Raw genomic sequence first — 15,474 nt, forward strand, 5'->3', positions numbered from 1 at the left:
CACAGAGGTTGACACAAAGCTTTACTTCTTAGGCTTGTCTCCTATTTATCCTCAACCATTCAGAGGTTTTATTTCCACACCTGATGGGATTAAACTGAAATAAAGACATTTTGTGTGTGTCCTTAAGCAAACTGACAGGTCAGATTTTCCATCCCAGCATTTATGCTGAGCGGGGCAAGGAAGCATTTTCAAAGCACAGAACTTCCAAATTCTTTCCAAGGCAAATATTCCCATGGAGCTGTGGTTGGGAAGATCTGGGAAGAACAGCACACACACCTAATATCAAAATTATTTCCCAAGCACTGTCTGTGACTGCAGAGAGCTTGCTGTGCAAAGAGACACATCAAGCAAAGTAAAATTGCTTAGAAGTGGCTACACCTGGCTACTTCAACAGGGAGCAAAACCAAAATAAATAGAACACTCAGCCTTTTCTTCTCTATTTTTCTACTAATGGTTATTATATATGGACACAGCCCCCTCTAAAGAACCAGTGTTTATTTTGAGTCTAATTATAGAATCTTTTAAGCATTCCCAGCTGACATACAACAGAAGTAAGCAAAACACATGATTTTCAAGGCATTAATTCACTTGAAGGAAAAGTATATTTTAAGGAGTAGTAAAAGTGTATGCACTACTCCACCATCCAAGTAAAACCAGTTTAAAAGGTTGTAATTTTTTATACATGGTGCCCTCATCTTCTACAATAATGTTTTGCCATTTCCACCAGAAAAAACCCCAAATTTTTGTGGCTAAAATGTAGCTTTACACTTTAGATTAAATCACATCATATTTCCCCCACAGAGCATTCACTACATTTGCTGCAAAAATCAGCTTTTCTTGCAAAAGCCGCCATCCCTGATTACCACTCCTCCTTGTTTATGCTGAGGATAAACAACTGTGCAGGCCCGTGTTTAATCCTGCATTGACTAATTGCATTCTCCACTTCTGTAATGCTGTGTCAGTCTAAAAACACTTCATAAACAATTAGGACTCACAAAATCTCCGTGACAGAGACAAGACTTACATTCATGGAACAGATGATGCAACCCAAGCACAGCGAGTTAATTGTCTGCCCGAGGTCACCCCCAGAATCTGTAACAGAATCCAGGAATTCAGCCCTCCCTCCTCAGCACAGGATGAGCCTCAACACCAACACAAGGATTCCAGCAGAGATGGAATCTCCAAGACGTGCTGGAGCCTTTGTCACTGCCTTAGATCCTCGCTTTTAACCGATTTATTTTGTGGAAAAGGGTTGGAGACAGAAGCTGACAATTCTGGGCTTTTTTACAAAACCAGAACACGCAAAAAAAAAAGGGCAGAAATGCAGTAAGTTATCCTTACTCCCATTAAGAAGCACCTGCTTCTCACCTTCAGTAAAAAGGCCCCGTGTTGGCTCAAAAATGTCAAAAACGCCTTCACTTCCATGCAGTCACCAGGGAACTGCAATGAGCCTCACAGCCTACAGCATAAAGCTGTATGTGTGTCACCACTGGTCCAAACTGGGATTCCCCCCTCTCCCTCTTTCCCTTTTCTCATCCCACTGCATTGCATGGATATGTGCCTTGCAGTCTGAAATTAAATTACTGCAGTTCGAAGGTTGGGTTTTGGTACTTTAGACCACAATGTTCCATTTCCACACTGGAGTGAGAGTGTTCCTGCCTCCCTGAGCAAATAGATGGAATTCTTAAGTGCTCATAGTGAGAAAAATCCAAACTGCATAGCACATCCTTATCTGTGCTTTTAAGGGTTAATTTAACAGAAAATACAGCTAAAAGCAGATATCAATAGCTATCTATAAAATTCCAACACCCCAATTCTGCAGAAAGACTAAGATTTTTAACCAAAGCCTCTGCTAGATAACCTGCAAAGATTTCCATCTCATGTTCCAGAGACTGTTTTCCCAGACAACCTTAATTTATATATCAGCTCCCCATTCCCTGCTACACAAGCTGCAGGATGATTTTTAATATCAAAGTAAGTTAACTAATTAGAAAAATCACAGCCTTAAGCAGGTTTCCTCCATAAAGAGGGAAACCTCAAATCCCAATTTCCCTTTTTTCCTACTCTCTCCAAGGCTGTTCTTGCTTCCCCAAAATGGTTTGGGCCACCTGACCCCAGGCAGGGCTGGGAACCCGACACATCCCTCAGGACCACGAGTCAGGGACTCATTTTTTCCACACTGTGGGATTACATGCCATAATCTGGTTAATAGACTGGAGATCAGGCCAAGCAGCTGCTGGATATCCAAAGTGTGGGGACAGATCACTGCAGGGAATTCCTGATCCAGGATTAAGGGGAGACACTGCAGGAGCATCCCTGCCCTGGGGAAAGCTCCCTTCCAGAGCGCTCTCAGCCACTTCTGGGTCAGTCCCAACTGCATATGGAATAAAAATTCCTCCCTAATCCACAGCCTGGAGCACTGATGGGTTTTTTCATAGCACCCGAGGCAGAAATCTCTCTAAGTGTATTTGTCATTTCAGCAGCAACCCTCTGGTAAATGTTTTGTGAAGTATCAAATTCCAGCAAGTTTTCATCCACTGTACAGGAGCCTTCACCAGCTCTCCAGGCTATAATCCAGGTCCTATTTTTATGGACACATAGATGATATAGGAAAAGGTGACCAAAATCAGAATTAAAATTGTCTTCTGCTTATCTCCTGCTTAAAATGCACATTGCCACATCAGAAAAAAAAAAAAAAAACCAACACAAAAAACCACAAACAAAACCCACTTGATCTGACATGATTGCTCATGACTAATTCATGTTCCCTGTTACTTATATCCCTCCTACTGACTGGTTTGACTGGGGGTGCTTTTTGTGGTTTTTGTTTGGGATTTTCTTGTTTGTTGGGTTTTATTTTTCCTTCTTAAATTCCTACTTCCCTTGGAGCCAAGTTCCAAAATTGAATATATCAGCATCATCCTCATACCTGGGGCTGTCCCTGTCCCATCATCATCCTCACTGGCCACACCTGGGGCTGTCCCTATCCCTGTCCCATTCCCATCATCATAATCATCCTCACACCTGGGGCTGTTCCATTCCCATCCTCATCGGCCATACCTGGGGCTGCCCCAGCCCACAGGAATGGGGTCAAAGCATTCCCATTCTCCCTCCCCACAGCCTCAGCCCTGCACCTGAGGTAAAGGGAAGGGACACCAAAAAGATATTTAGAGGTTAGTTCTCTCTAAAAACACCCTTTTCTTTCTTTTTAAGACCCTCATCTAACAGAGTAATTTACATTTTCACACACAAAGCTACTTATACATAGGCAAGAGCTATATTTCATGTGTCCTATCTATTTTCACTTAGATCTATTTTCTCTTAAATCTATTTAGACACAGACACATTTACATATACATGAATTTACAACTGCATCTCATATCTATTCAGCCTTATCTCAATTTACACTCCTGTGTTTACACTTTTGTATCTATTTAGACTGTCAGCCTACACTTTGATTTGGATTATATATTAACACTTATTGCACAGAAAATCAAATTAGACCAGATATCTGTTTAGAGCTAAATATTTACACTTCCATCTAATTACAAATCTGCCTGGTTAGATTTAGGTACTTATACACCCTTATATATAACCACTATTGAGATTACATACATCATCTACTTTTACCCTGCAATGCAAAGCAAATGTAGGTGGATCCAGCTGGACAGAAATTTTCTATTTCAAATCATCATCCTGCATCTCAGCAGCCTCCTGTCAGTGCTGCTGGTGGCTCTCAGGTTCCTTCTGATCACTCCCTGGCTCCTCAGGGGTCTTCTTTGCAAACCCAGAGATATAAACCCACCTAACTTGTGCATCTTTTCCAGTCCTTTCTCTTATGTTCTAACTTTATTTGCTCCTCGTTGAATCATTTTCCAAGTAATAACAAGTGACACAATTTCTAGTGTCAATTTTAGCACATTCAGTGTTACTTTTCAGGGGACAGAAAAAATTATTAACTATTCCCTGACACCATTACTGTATGCACAGTTGGTATAACTGGGCCAAACTTTCATTCTACAAAGATTTTCATCTCAAGCTTAGGCCACTGAGAGAAAAACTCACCATTTACCCAGATCATTCTCATCTTTCCTAAGTTTTGGAACTGTTGCAGACTGGGATATTCATGTGAATTCACTAAAGAGCTCCCATGTCTCCCAAGTCATTCTATGCTGGATTAGCACTGCTGTGAAATTTGCAGTTCCTGAGGGATGAGGCTTCTCTGGCTGCTCTCTCCAGACCTTCCCTGACCTGACCCTGATTTAGCTGTGGCAGCAATTCCTCTAATTGAGCAGGTGTCTGTATCTTGTTTTACTTCTGTTTATCTTTGTGTTGCACAACCACAGCTTCGTATCTGCAGCAGTTATTTTAGTAGGACGAGACATTTACAACCAAATAATGACAGAGTCCACAGAAATACAGGCTGAGGCAGAATATCAGAGGCCTTGAGAAGTGGAAACACAGGATGCAGTGTGTGAGCACAGACAGGAGATAAGAGATGGGGCACAGGCTTGGCACTGGAGACCCCACAGCTATTAACAATTCACTTATGGTCAGTGAAAATAAAAAGCAGTCCTGAAATAGGACAAAACTGGTTGTAAAGGTAAAAGAACAAAGAAATGCTATTTCACACACATAAGATGTTAAATTCTGATGAAACCTGGAGCTGCACAGCAATGGGGAAATACGTCAAAGGGTGTTGGGAAACATTTGTAAGTGACCCCAAGTGGATCCCAGGAGGAAAAGGAGAAACTGTCACCACAAACATCATATTCCTCCCTGTTAAGGACATGAGATTTCAACAAGTCATTGTGTACTTCCCCTCTTCCTTCTGCAGCAAATTATACCCAGGAACTAAGTGAGCATAAATACCAGCCTAACAGGCAGAATTTTAAAAGCAAATTTAACGGTTTTAATTGAATTCTTACTATAGTTGCAGCTTTTTAGTTATTAAGAAAAATAAAACCCAACCATTACATTTGAGTCTTTTGTAACAATTAGATCTATACTAGGTGAAGATTTCAGTTATTCTAGCACCAAATTCTACTTTTTACTTTTATAATATGTGCTTGCCCTTTTTGATACAGAGCACAGTATAATAATTTTTAACCTACTTTCTACCGTACCTTATTAGCTCTGACTTTGCATTCTTGAAAAACCTTATTTCATTTCTCCCTTTTTTTCCCCCCAAGGCTGGCTAAGTCAATAGGTTCTTCCAATAGAGATGTCATGAAAACCCCACAAGGGTCTGCATTTAGTGAGGAGATTCTGCCGATTCCTCAAACATATCAAAAGAGAAACCCAATTACTGACTTTGCCATCAAGAATAGATTTCTCTGAGAGGATCTTGGATTTCCTTCCTTCTTTTACCCTGAGCCTCACACAGCAAGACCATGTACGTTCTGGATCCCAGAGTACAAATCAGGGCTGCATCAGTACTGTGAAAGAACTTACCAAAAACTTACAATTTATCAGGTCAATTTATAATCTCACTTTAAAAAGTTGTTCCTGTGTCATTATCAGTCAATATGTTGACTCAAAGACAAGTTATTTGCTTCTCCAATTTTCTACATGTTTTTATGTTTTAACAGTTACCTGAAATACTCATTTTGGCAACAAAGCACCTATGGCTGGGGTATGCACAGGTATTTTCAGTTTTTAACTAATTTTCCCCCCGCTGCTGTGCTGATAATGTCTAGAAAAAGCCTTGAGGCAGCTGCAAACACCTTCTCTCACACAGCACTGCCCTGGTCTCTGGGAACATCTGGTACAAAGTCCCTGCTCAAATCTGATGTGACCAGTGACTCAAACCCTGGTCTTAAACCAGGCACAACAGGGAGTTGAATAAATGCAGAACAAAAATAAATTTTTAAACCTCAAAAGCTGCCAGATTTAATCAGAAGTAAGAGTGGGTTTGGCAGAGTTGAGTTGTTCTCTTCCTGCACCTCCCCTTGCCCCATCCCCACTCCCAGTGCTGTCATCAGCTTTGGCCATGAGAGATAAACCACAGAATTCACTGCAAGTTCTCACTCAGGCAGGGCTGAGCCAGTAAAGACTGAAAATTTGCTGTTAGAGAGGTGTTTCCACAATTCTCACACATGAGCAAGTACCATCAGTACAAGCCCTGAACTGACAGACAAATGGAGACGTTGAACAGCTCTGCACCGACCACAAATTCTCACTGCAAAGCCACCACCATCTGCTAAACCCACCTTAAGAGCATGACATTTGTCAGAAGCCTGGATACTTTCTCATGCTGATTTGGTGCATGCCTTCATATTTATGATTTTCAGGCTTACTGACAGTTATGCAGACTCTCAAAAGCTTTGGTGTTTGCTTTATTCTGTTAATTTTGGCCACGTGTTTTTTCTCACCTTTCTCTCAGCTTGTCAGCACTGGACTCTCTGAATCCACTTCACTTAAAATGTTTGCTGCTTTATATGTGCTGCAGACTGTAATCCATCTACACCAGTAAGGGAAAGCAGCCCCTTTTCCCAATGGGAAATGCAACCAGTCTCTGGGAAAAACCAGCTCACTTCCAGACAGGTGGATGCTGGAATGTCAGCATCCAAACTGGTATTACAGACAGAATAAATCAACATCAACAGTACTGCACATTTTAAATGAGAGGGACAACAAAGGTTAAGGGGTCAGAGAAAGCTGAAATATCCTCCCATGTCTTGATAAAAATTTGCTTTTGTGCAGTTTTGCTTTAAACATCAGCACACAAGTAACTCCAAAAATCAAACAGAAAAGCACTATGATAAACAGGGAGTTTTATTTTTAGCCCAGCAGAGATTTATCACTATGAGAGTCTTGTGACTTTGACAAATCTAACAATAATGAGTTGTGTATGCAACCTACAACAGCTGACAGAGAATAATACATTCCATCTGCTGGAGTTGTGCCAGGAGGCTGACCTTCAAGGTCTAAACTTTCAAATTTCCATTATTTTTTTTCCCTCCCTAATAAAAAGCACCATGAAACAGCCATTTGGTTCATTTTGTGAAGGGTGCATTGAGGTGAATAGCTGATGTTTAAAGAGAAAACTCAAAATGCATCTAGAAAGTTCCAGTTACACCAAAATGCTGTTTCCCTTCTGCATGGATAGGTTTCTGTGACCTGACACTCTTGCTCTTCTAATTAACTACAATGTTCATACTTGAGTGGCTTCTTTAAACCTTACAGGAATATTAAAGATGTCAGAGGGCTTGCACATGCCTTGTCATCCTGATAACAGCCCCTGCTGCAGAGGAGTAGGTACAAGGATGGGCAGAACTACAGGTAAAGATTAATTTCAGGAATACAGGGAATACTTATGGATATAATCTCAGCTAAGGATGAAATGACTGGGGGTTTTAAATCCCTGCATGAAAATATTAAATCAGACACCATGGTATGAAATAATTTCTTAGTTGAAGCAACAGACACCCATGAAAAAAAAAAATAAATACTGCACTGGAGAGCCACAAAGATTCTCCAAGGGCTGGAGCACCTCTGCTGTGCAGACAGGCTGAAAGAGATGGGATTGCTCAGAGAAGAGAAGGCTCTGGGCAGATCTCATTATATCCTTCCAGCTCCTAAAGGGACTTTGTGAAAACACTGCAGAGGGACTTTTTACATGAGCAAACAGTGGCAGGACAAGGGGAATGGTTTGAAACTAAAAGAGGACATGACAAAATTAGATATTAGGAAGGAATTCTTCCCTGTGAGGTTGGTGAGACCCTGGCATAGTTTGCCCAGAGCAGCTGTGGCTGCCCCATCCCTGGAAATGCCCAAGGCCAGGCTGGACAGGGCTTGGAGCAACCTGGGATAGTGGGAGGTGTCCCTGCCTATGGCCATGAGACTGGATGATCTTTAAGATTCCTTCCAACCCAAATTATTCCAAGATTCTTTGATCCTTCCAATCCAACCCATTCCATGCAATGCTATTCTACGACTCAGCATCACATTTATTTTCTGGAACTCCCTAAATCTCTGGGGTTTTTTTTAGTTTTTCCTTATTAATTTCTTTCTAAATAGCTTCATTTTGAGAGGTTTGATTTCCAACAAGGAAACTATTATTGTGGAAAACTTTTGGCCTTTCCCTTTCTGTAAGGATGGACAAATCATGAGTGCTACAGATAATTTTTCATCAGTCACACCCAGAACCCCATGCACAGTGCAGAGGTCAAGAGTAATTTTTCTTGTAGCTTATCAAGCTTTTGTTTCAAAACGCTACCAATTTTTGGTGAACAAAGGTCATGTTTTTCATTTATGCACTATTCAATACATGGGTTTCTTTTTTATTCCACATACACAGAAACATCTCATAAACCTTAATGTTGATCATCTCTATTTTAAGGCTTCCCTTTTCTCCCTTTCCTTTATTTCTTCCTAGAAATAAAGTATTTTTGCCCATCTTGGGAAGATCTGCCTCCCAAGCAAGGTTTGAGCAAGCCAAGAGTAAGCTGGGTGGATGCGGATACATGAACAATTAGGAAAATCTTATTTCCAGGAGAAAAGGCGTGTTCACATAATGCCACTGCTGAGTTAAGGCAAACATCTCCTTTTTTAAGGATACTTGAACTACATTTCTATCTATTTCTGCCCAAAACAAGGAATTTTATCAGTGGGACTGTTACTGAGTCCTGCTCATTAATTTTAGACTTTCCTACAACCCCTCTCTCACACCTGAGCAGAGCAGCAAAGAACTGGTTTGCTTTAGAGCAGCAGCTCTGCTCCTCTGGGTCAGGCCTAGAAAAGTGATCTGATTCCACCTTGCAGTTTGCCATCATCTGCAAAACATCCAGCCCCCACCAGCAATGAATAAAATATTCCACCACAGCAACACTCCAATAGAAGCTGGCACGGCCCCTTTCAGTTACCTTTTTTGAATGATGATCCTCTCATCCTTTTCTGCTTTCAGCTTTTTTGACAGGAAAAAAATGCCCCATTTACAGGCTTGAAGCCTAGTACTTCCACTCCCCAGGAATAGAAATCTATTATTAATTCTGGCAAGGAGAACCTCACTGAGAGAAATCAGGCTTAAACTTTTGAGAGGTGTCAAGAATGCTCAGTCAATTGAGAAATTCAGTTTGCCAGCTACATTCCTGGAAGCTCTGCAACAGAAGGAATGAATCAGGAAAATCAAATTGAGTGTGATTTAACCCTGCCATTGGCTAAGGCAAAAGGTGAAAGAAAACAAAAAATAGACAAAGTTTAATTAGAAAGGGAATAATATGCATAGCTGTCTCTCAGAATAAGAATAAATTCAACCAGCTAGAATGAAAGTACTAGAAGAAAACATTTTAAGAAAAATGGGGAAAATGTTTTCATTTTCCTGTCAGACAGAAACAGCTACAGGTTTATCTCATCACTCTCTTTCCTATCACACGGAGCTTTGCTCAGATTAACTATGACCATTGAGAGAACACAGCTTTAGTGAACCAACACTGGTAGAGTCCCCAACATCTCAGTGCCCTCCAGGACCGTTACCAGCAGCTCAACACTTTGCTGCTTCCATCCATCACAACACCAAAAACACACTCAGCAAAATCTGGTCAGCAAGGGAAGCTGCTCCAGCCCAACAAACAGGCTGAGAATGAACACAATATTCTATTATGAGATGGGGAGTTAAAGCAGAAACTTTGGTTATAAATATCATACACTTCATGCCCTCGCTCAGAACCCTAAAAGCACTGGAAATGCCTCTGGGTATGGAACAGAACTCAGGTTATGAGTTCAAGATGTAGCAGATCCAGAGCAGAGTCCCAGCTCCATCAGACAAAGAAAATCAACTCAAAAGGGGAAAACCAGCTTTCTAGAAAACCTCCTTTTATAGTAAACAATACCATTTTATATTTCACATTATAACATTCATATTTCCATTACAAACTGAATTTTAAAGAAAGGATTTTACAGACAAAGCAAGTATGTTAATTCAGCAGTGAAATTCAGTTTCCATATTGAAATATAACCAAAGACACACAATATTTTAAATTAAGGATAAGAAAAAAAACAGTTGATGTGGGGATAAAAATAGTTACTTTTTCTTATCACAATTTGTTTGCACAATTTTTAAGAGGGGGCTGTAAAAAAAAGTAGAAATATTTTTCCTGGTTTATCTTTCTTTCTTTTAGGAAGAGGTAAAGGTAAAAGGTGGGATAGACCTGAGAAAGCTTTCCATAAACCTCTGAAATTACTCAAAAAAAGAAGAATGAACAATGAATCCAACATCTTAATTGATGGTGAACAAAGAAAGCTCTTTTGTTATTCACACCATATGAATTAAAGACTTCCTTTCATTCCGGTCCCCCTATTTTTGTTATGCAAACATCCTTGGTTGAAGGCATTTTGATTTACTGATTAGCCTGGAATTGTTTTTTCATGGAACTCTTCCCTTCATCACATCAACTCCTTGTAAGTTTGTCTCTTGAAAAAGGATAAACTGAGAATAAGTAAGCTACCTTTGGGTTCACCAATGTAGAAGGACACATCCTTTTTGTCTTCTTGCTCATCAATGTGATCATAGGTGATCTGGGGAACCGACAGGGAATTTTCTCCTGGGTTTATTACAGGTGCAGAGCCATTCCCACATCCCAGCCTCCCTTTTCTCCTGTATCTTCTGGCCTGTGAGAGGAGGAATGGAATGGTCTCAGAAGATGCTGTCAAACACAGACAAGTGCACATGTGAGCTTCACTGTGCAGTGAATTCACTTGAGGTCAAATGTCTTTATTTAAAGGATGAAACTGAAATTCAGTGAAAGGGCTGCAACCTTTGTTTATAGTTTTAAAGTGTCTGACTCTGAATTATGAACTAAAATTTGGTAAGAAATTGATTCTCAGAAGGCAACTAGAGCATTCTGAGAAACCAGGCCATTAGTAAAATTCTCAAATTGGGACCAAAACTCAAGGCATAGAAAATTCTAATGACTTCAGTACATATCACCTTGTCAGGAATATCTTTCTAAAGCTTAAATTCAACATTACCCTAGACTTGGAACTATGAACTGGGCCCTGTGCAGCATATTCAACTAAAGAAAACTTCACCTTTTTCCAAAAAGGCAAAATTAAATTACGCACATCAGGAGAGGAGAAATGCTTCCTCCTGCCTCCAAACAGTTCTCCTGATTTTAGAAGCCTAAAGACAGCCTAATAAACACACTATAATTGGTACTTTAAAATGATAAATGAAGGTTTGGATCAACAGAAAGCGCTGCAGGGTCAAGATATTCATATACGGGACAAGGCTACTTGATCTAAAGTTAATTTGTTAAACAATTCTTTGTTATGGTTTACATTGAAACTTTTGGAATTCCTTCTTCTGCTCAGCTCTGCAGCAGTTAAACAAATGCACGTTCAAAATTCAATAGGGGAAAATAGTAGAAATAGGTATTAGTGTGGACAGTGGATGCACTGACATGCATCAAAATACTTCTAAAACCGCTCTCAGCCTCATGTTAAGCCTGAAGGTAAATTTTTAAACTGGCTTGCTCCTCCTTCTGGTATGAACCACCTTGAAAAATGAATGCAGAATGGGAAAGTGGCACCATTGCCTTGTGCTTTGAGAAAGTAGGAGACTCCAAAGGGGATAAAACAATGGAGAGTGGGTACCTGTCTGACCAACAGGCAAATTCAGTTAGAAGATATTCTTTGCTTTAAAATGTTTGAAGGAAAACAAAACTAACTGGGCTGTGGCCAGAGGAAAATAAATGTATTTCAGGTACCCGAACAGATCAGGCCCTTCACGAAGTTTTTGGCAAGTTAGTTATAATTTAAAATGAAAAGCAAGCAGAGAGCCAGTGCTGTCACCTGTTTTCTCAGGCCGGGACTAGATGGCGCTGGAGACTTTTTGGGATTCTGCACGGGAGCTGTCACATAGATCTTCCAGGTGGCCGTGGAGGTGCAGGATTTCTCTGCTGCATAGCAGCGCCACAGGGTCTGAAAAGGAACCCAAAGAGCCTCAGGGAAGGAGCAGCCACTGGGATCCTGCACGGCAAATTCTGTAAAAAATCCAACTGACAACAAGGCGTTCAGGTAAACGCCCCTCCTGATAAAGTACAAGCATGGTGAGTGCAATTTACACCAGGACACACATCACACAGAAATAATTCAGTGTGCTCCTCCCACAAACTGGGGTCAAACTCTACCCACAGCAAAAAAAAAAAAACCCAAGTAAATCAAACTCAACCCCCATAAAAGTGAATCCCCCACTGAATGCTGCGTTTTCTTTTTTCTGCCACTGTGCCACAATGAATGTTTGTGCACTCTGCTACTCAATTCTTTATATTATCATATGGAATGTTGCGCTGGGAGATTTTTCTAAAAACAGGTGTGTTTTTTTTAATGTGTTTGTACATTCATCACATCAGGATTTGGCAGATGCACAGGTCCTAAAAGAAGATGAAAAGGAACTTATGAATTAAATATTATAGTGAAGATTTTTAATTTTTTTTTAGTATTTTACTATATATACTCACTGCATCCAGTTAGTGTCATTATGCCTGTGAATATCAGCTATAGCACAGCTTCCAGAAAGGGAGAAGCAATTCTCATTTTCTCTACTTACTGATCTGGATCAAAATGGCAAAGTGGCTAAACACAAGTTATAGATCCATAATAAATTTAGAAATTATGATTCTTTGCACTTGAACTTCCAGGCCATACTCTCTCTCCAATAAACTATTTTAGTATTTTACTGTTGTGGCCTTACCTGAATTAGGGAAGCTGCAGCTGGGATTTGTCTATTGAAATGCTTCTGACGTTGCTTCTGCTGTACTTTCAGGGCAAAACCAGACCCCAGAATACCCTAGCAAAGTAACAAAATTACTACTCAGACATGTACATAGCTTCACATACCTAAATAAAGTACTTTGCACCGGGAATAAACAGACATTTAATAAAAGATTTTATAAAATGAATTTTCAAATGTCTACACTGTCAAGTTCTATTTATTCCAACAAATCTAAAATTGAGCAGATCAACAGCAGAATTGGGTAGCTTGAATAAACAGCACGTGTTTATTGCTGTGATCCACAGCTTACAGGAGCCAGAGGCACTCACAGAGGTGCACACACCTGTAATGAAGAGATTCAAGTTCCACTTACAGCTGGCAGGGCAAAGAAGGAGATGGCAAACACTGAGAAGCAGGAAGCTATGGTCTTCCCAATCCACGTCTGGGGAACTTTGTCTCCATAGCCAATTGTTGTGACTGTTACCTACACCAGGAAGAAACATCTGTTTTAGTGTTTTTTTTTTTTTTTTTTTTTTTCACAAAGCATGAGAAAAAAAGAATAGAAGGGCAAAGTAATTAGTGAAGTACCAGGAGACAGGGGTGAAACAAGGGTGTGGATTTGGGAATGAGGAAATCTGTGCTGACAGGAGTGAAAAAGGACAGAACAAACCCATCCCAACTGAATCCTCACAGCAAGAGGAGGAAGAACAACCATTCCAGGATGTATTATCTCCCAAAGTCAGCCTGCCAGTAGAGCTAGACCTGAACACAGCTCAGGCCTGTGCTCAGCTTTCTTTCTCCCCCACAAGACCTGGCTGTGACATTCACATTCTCTGAACAGAGAGAGGGACACAATTCTCTCTCCCAGAATTTTTCCAGGAGAGGGCAGTGAGAAAGCTCAGAGAAGAAGAGAAAACAGTCCTTATCTCTATTTGCTGCGCCTGTTGTTTGGCACATGTGGAATGTGTTATGGAGATTGTTTACCCAAAGTGATTTGTTAATTGGACACCTGTGAGGGTTGTTTGGCTTGATTGACCAATTAGGTCAAAGCTGTGTCATGACTGTCTGGAGACAGTCACAGGTTTTTCTTTAGTGTAGCATAGTATTAGTGTACTATAATATAGCTTAAAGCATATATTATATATAATGTATATAATTATAGACACATTATATATGTATATTATTCTACATAATATATAATATTACATAAATTATATATATTATAAATATGTACATAATTATATATATTTATATATATACAATTATATGTATATATTATGTATAACTATTATGTATATAATTATGTACATATATATTATATATAACTATATAATTATATACATACATTATATATAATTATATACATAGATATTATATAAAATATAGCTTAATAAAGCATTTGCTCAGCCTTCTGAAATCATGGAGTCAGAACATTATTCCCTGGCTGGGCCCACTTTGCAACAATACCTGGCCACTCAAAAATGTTTTTAAGCCACAAGGTGCTTAAACTTGGATCTGATATTGCTTATCAGGGCTAGGGAGAAGGAGCCCACCATCAAGGGAGAAAAAAGGGCCAGCAGGGCAGCACCTCTCCAGTCAGGACCCAGGACCTTTCAAGAAAAACAGAAGCAGAGAGTGCAGGCAGATCCACCCCAGAGTCTGGGTTATAATGCAGCAGCACAACAAGACAGGTCTGACAAGCCACAGGTCAGGATTAGGATCCAGAGGCCAGCACACAAGCCTGCAGGGAGGTGACAAGAGCAGGGCATCATCCTGTGGGTGGAAATCAGGAATGAGGGAGCCCAAACCCAGACACAGCTGCAGTTGAACTACAGACAACCTCTCTTGTGCTGAAATATTGTACATGGAGCACCTCCAGTGGGGTTATGCTGGTCAGGGTCATTAGGTCAATTAATGCCCTCAAGTCTGTAGGGACTTGGCTCTACACAGACTTGCTGCAGAGGTGGCCAGCCAGCCCTGAAAAGCCCCAGAGGCAGGAGGGCCTGAGTGGGACAGATGTTTGGAGCTATTTCTGAAGAATAGGAATAGCCCCAAACAGGATGAAAGAGAATTCAGCATGAGCCAGAGGTCAGGAAGGAAAAGCAGGTGCATCCAGGTGGTGGCTGGTCCATCAGGAATGTTTTTGATGGAACAAGGAGCCCCTGCTGCCCAATGGAAGGGGATAACCAGCTGATCCCAAAGCAGGAATCCACAGGAAATCCCACCTGATGGGGGCCTCAGCAGGACAAGACACACACACCATGGTCTAAAACAGAGACCCTGGCCCTTGGGGGTGTGGGGTTTTCAGCATCCTCAGAGCTCTGATGCTGCCATAAAATGGTGTGAGAAACATGGCTTGGATCCCTGAGAAGCAAAAAGCTTCTGGTGAGGAACAGAAGAGCTCTGTCATCAATACTAACCACTGGGGAGAGCTGTAAATAGAAAAAATGTACTTTTATTTGGATGTACCAGCCCCTAACCTAGTCCCCCTCCCTTCACTTTGCCTTGAATGGTAGCAGAAACACAGCCAAAACAGACTTAAAAGAATATGTAAATTTACACTGACTATAAAGAGGCTGCCTTTTATGGAAAAATTTGCTGACAAATGCTTAGATGTTATGCAAAAATAGTCTTCTCTGAAGAAACTATCAAGCAATAAAGGCATGGGAAGAATATGTTTCCTCCTACTCTCAAAGCTGGAAGAAAGATTTGCAGGGAAAAAATTAGCAACTACTACCAAACTTAGTTTTTCCAAGTTC

The 15,474-nt window shown here is 40.5% G+C and overlaps 1 protein-coding gene across 1 annotated transcript in view; it reads right to left on the reverse strand.

Moving 5' to 3' along the window:
* LOC131557769 (potassium voltage-gated channel subfamily KQT member 1-like) overlaps nt 1-15,474 on the reverse strand; it is a 400,618-nt gene that overhangs the window by 347,471 nt on the left and 37,673 nt on the right. Inside the window, exons 7-10 of the mRNA XM_058805223.1 lie at nt 13,089-13,199; nt 12,695-12,790; nt 11,794-11,922; nt 10,449-10,611 (exon numbers count right to left, since the gene is read on the reverse strand). Coding sequence (XP_058661206.1) covers nt 10,449-10,611; nt 11,794-11,922; nt 12,695-12,790; nt 13,089-13,199 — 499 coding nt within the window. The remainder of the gene's footprint in view (nt 1-10,448; nt 10,612-11,793; nt 11,923-12,694; nt 12,791-13,088; nt 13,200-15,474) is intronic.

The sequence above is a fragment of the Ammospiza caudacuta genome, chromosome 5 (assembly GCF_027887145.1).
Source record: "Ammospiza caudacuta isolate bAmmCau1 chromosome 5, bAmmCau1.pri, whole genome shotgun sequence".
NCBI lineage: Eukaryota > Metazoa > Chordata > Aves > Passeriformes > Passerellidae > Ammospiza > Ammospiza caudacuta.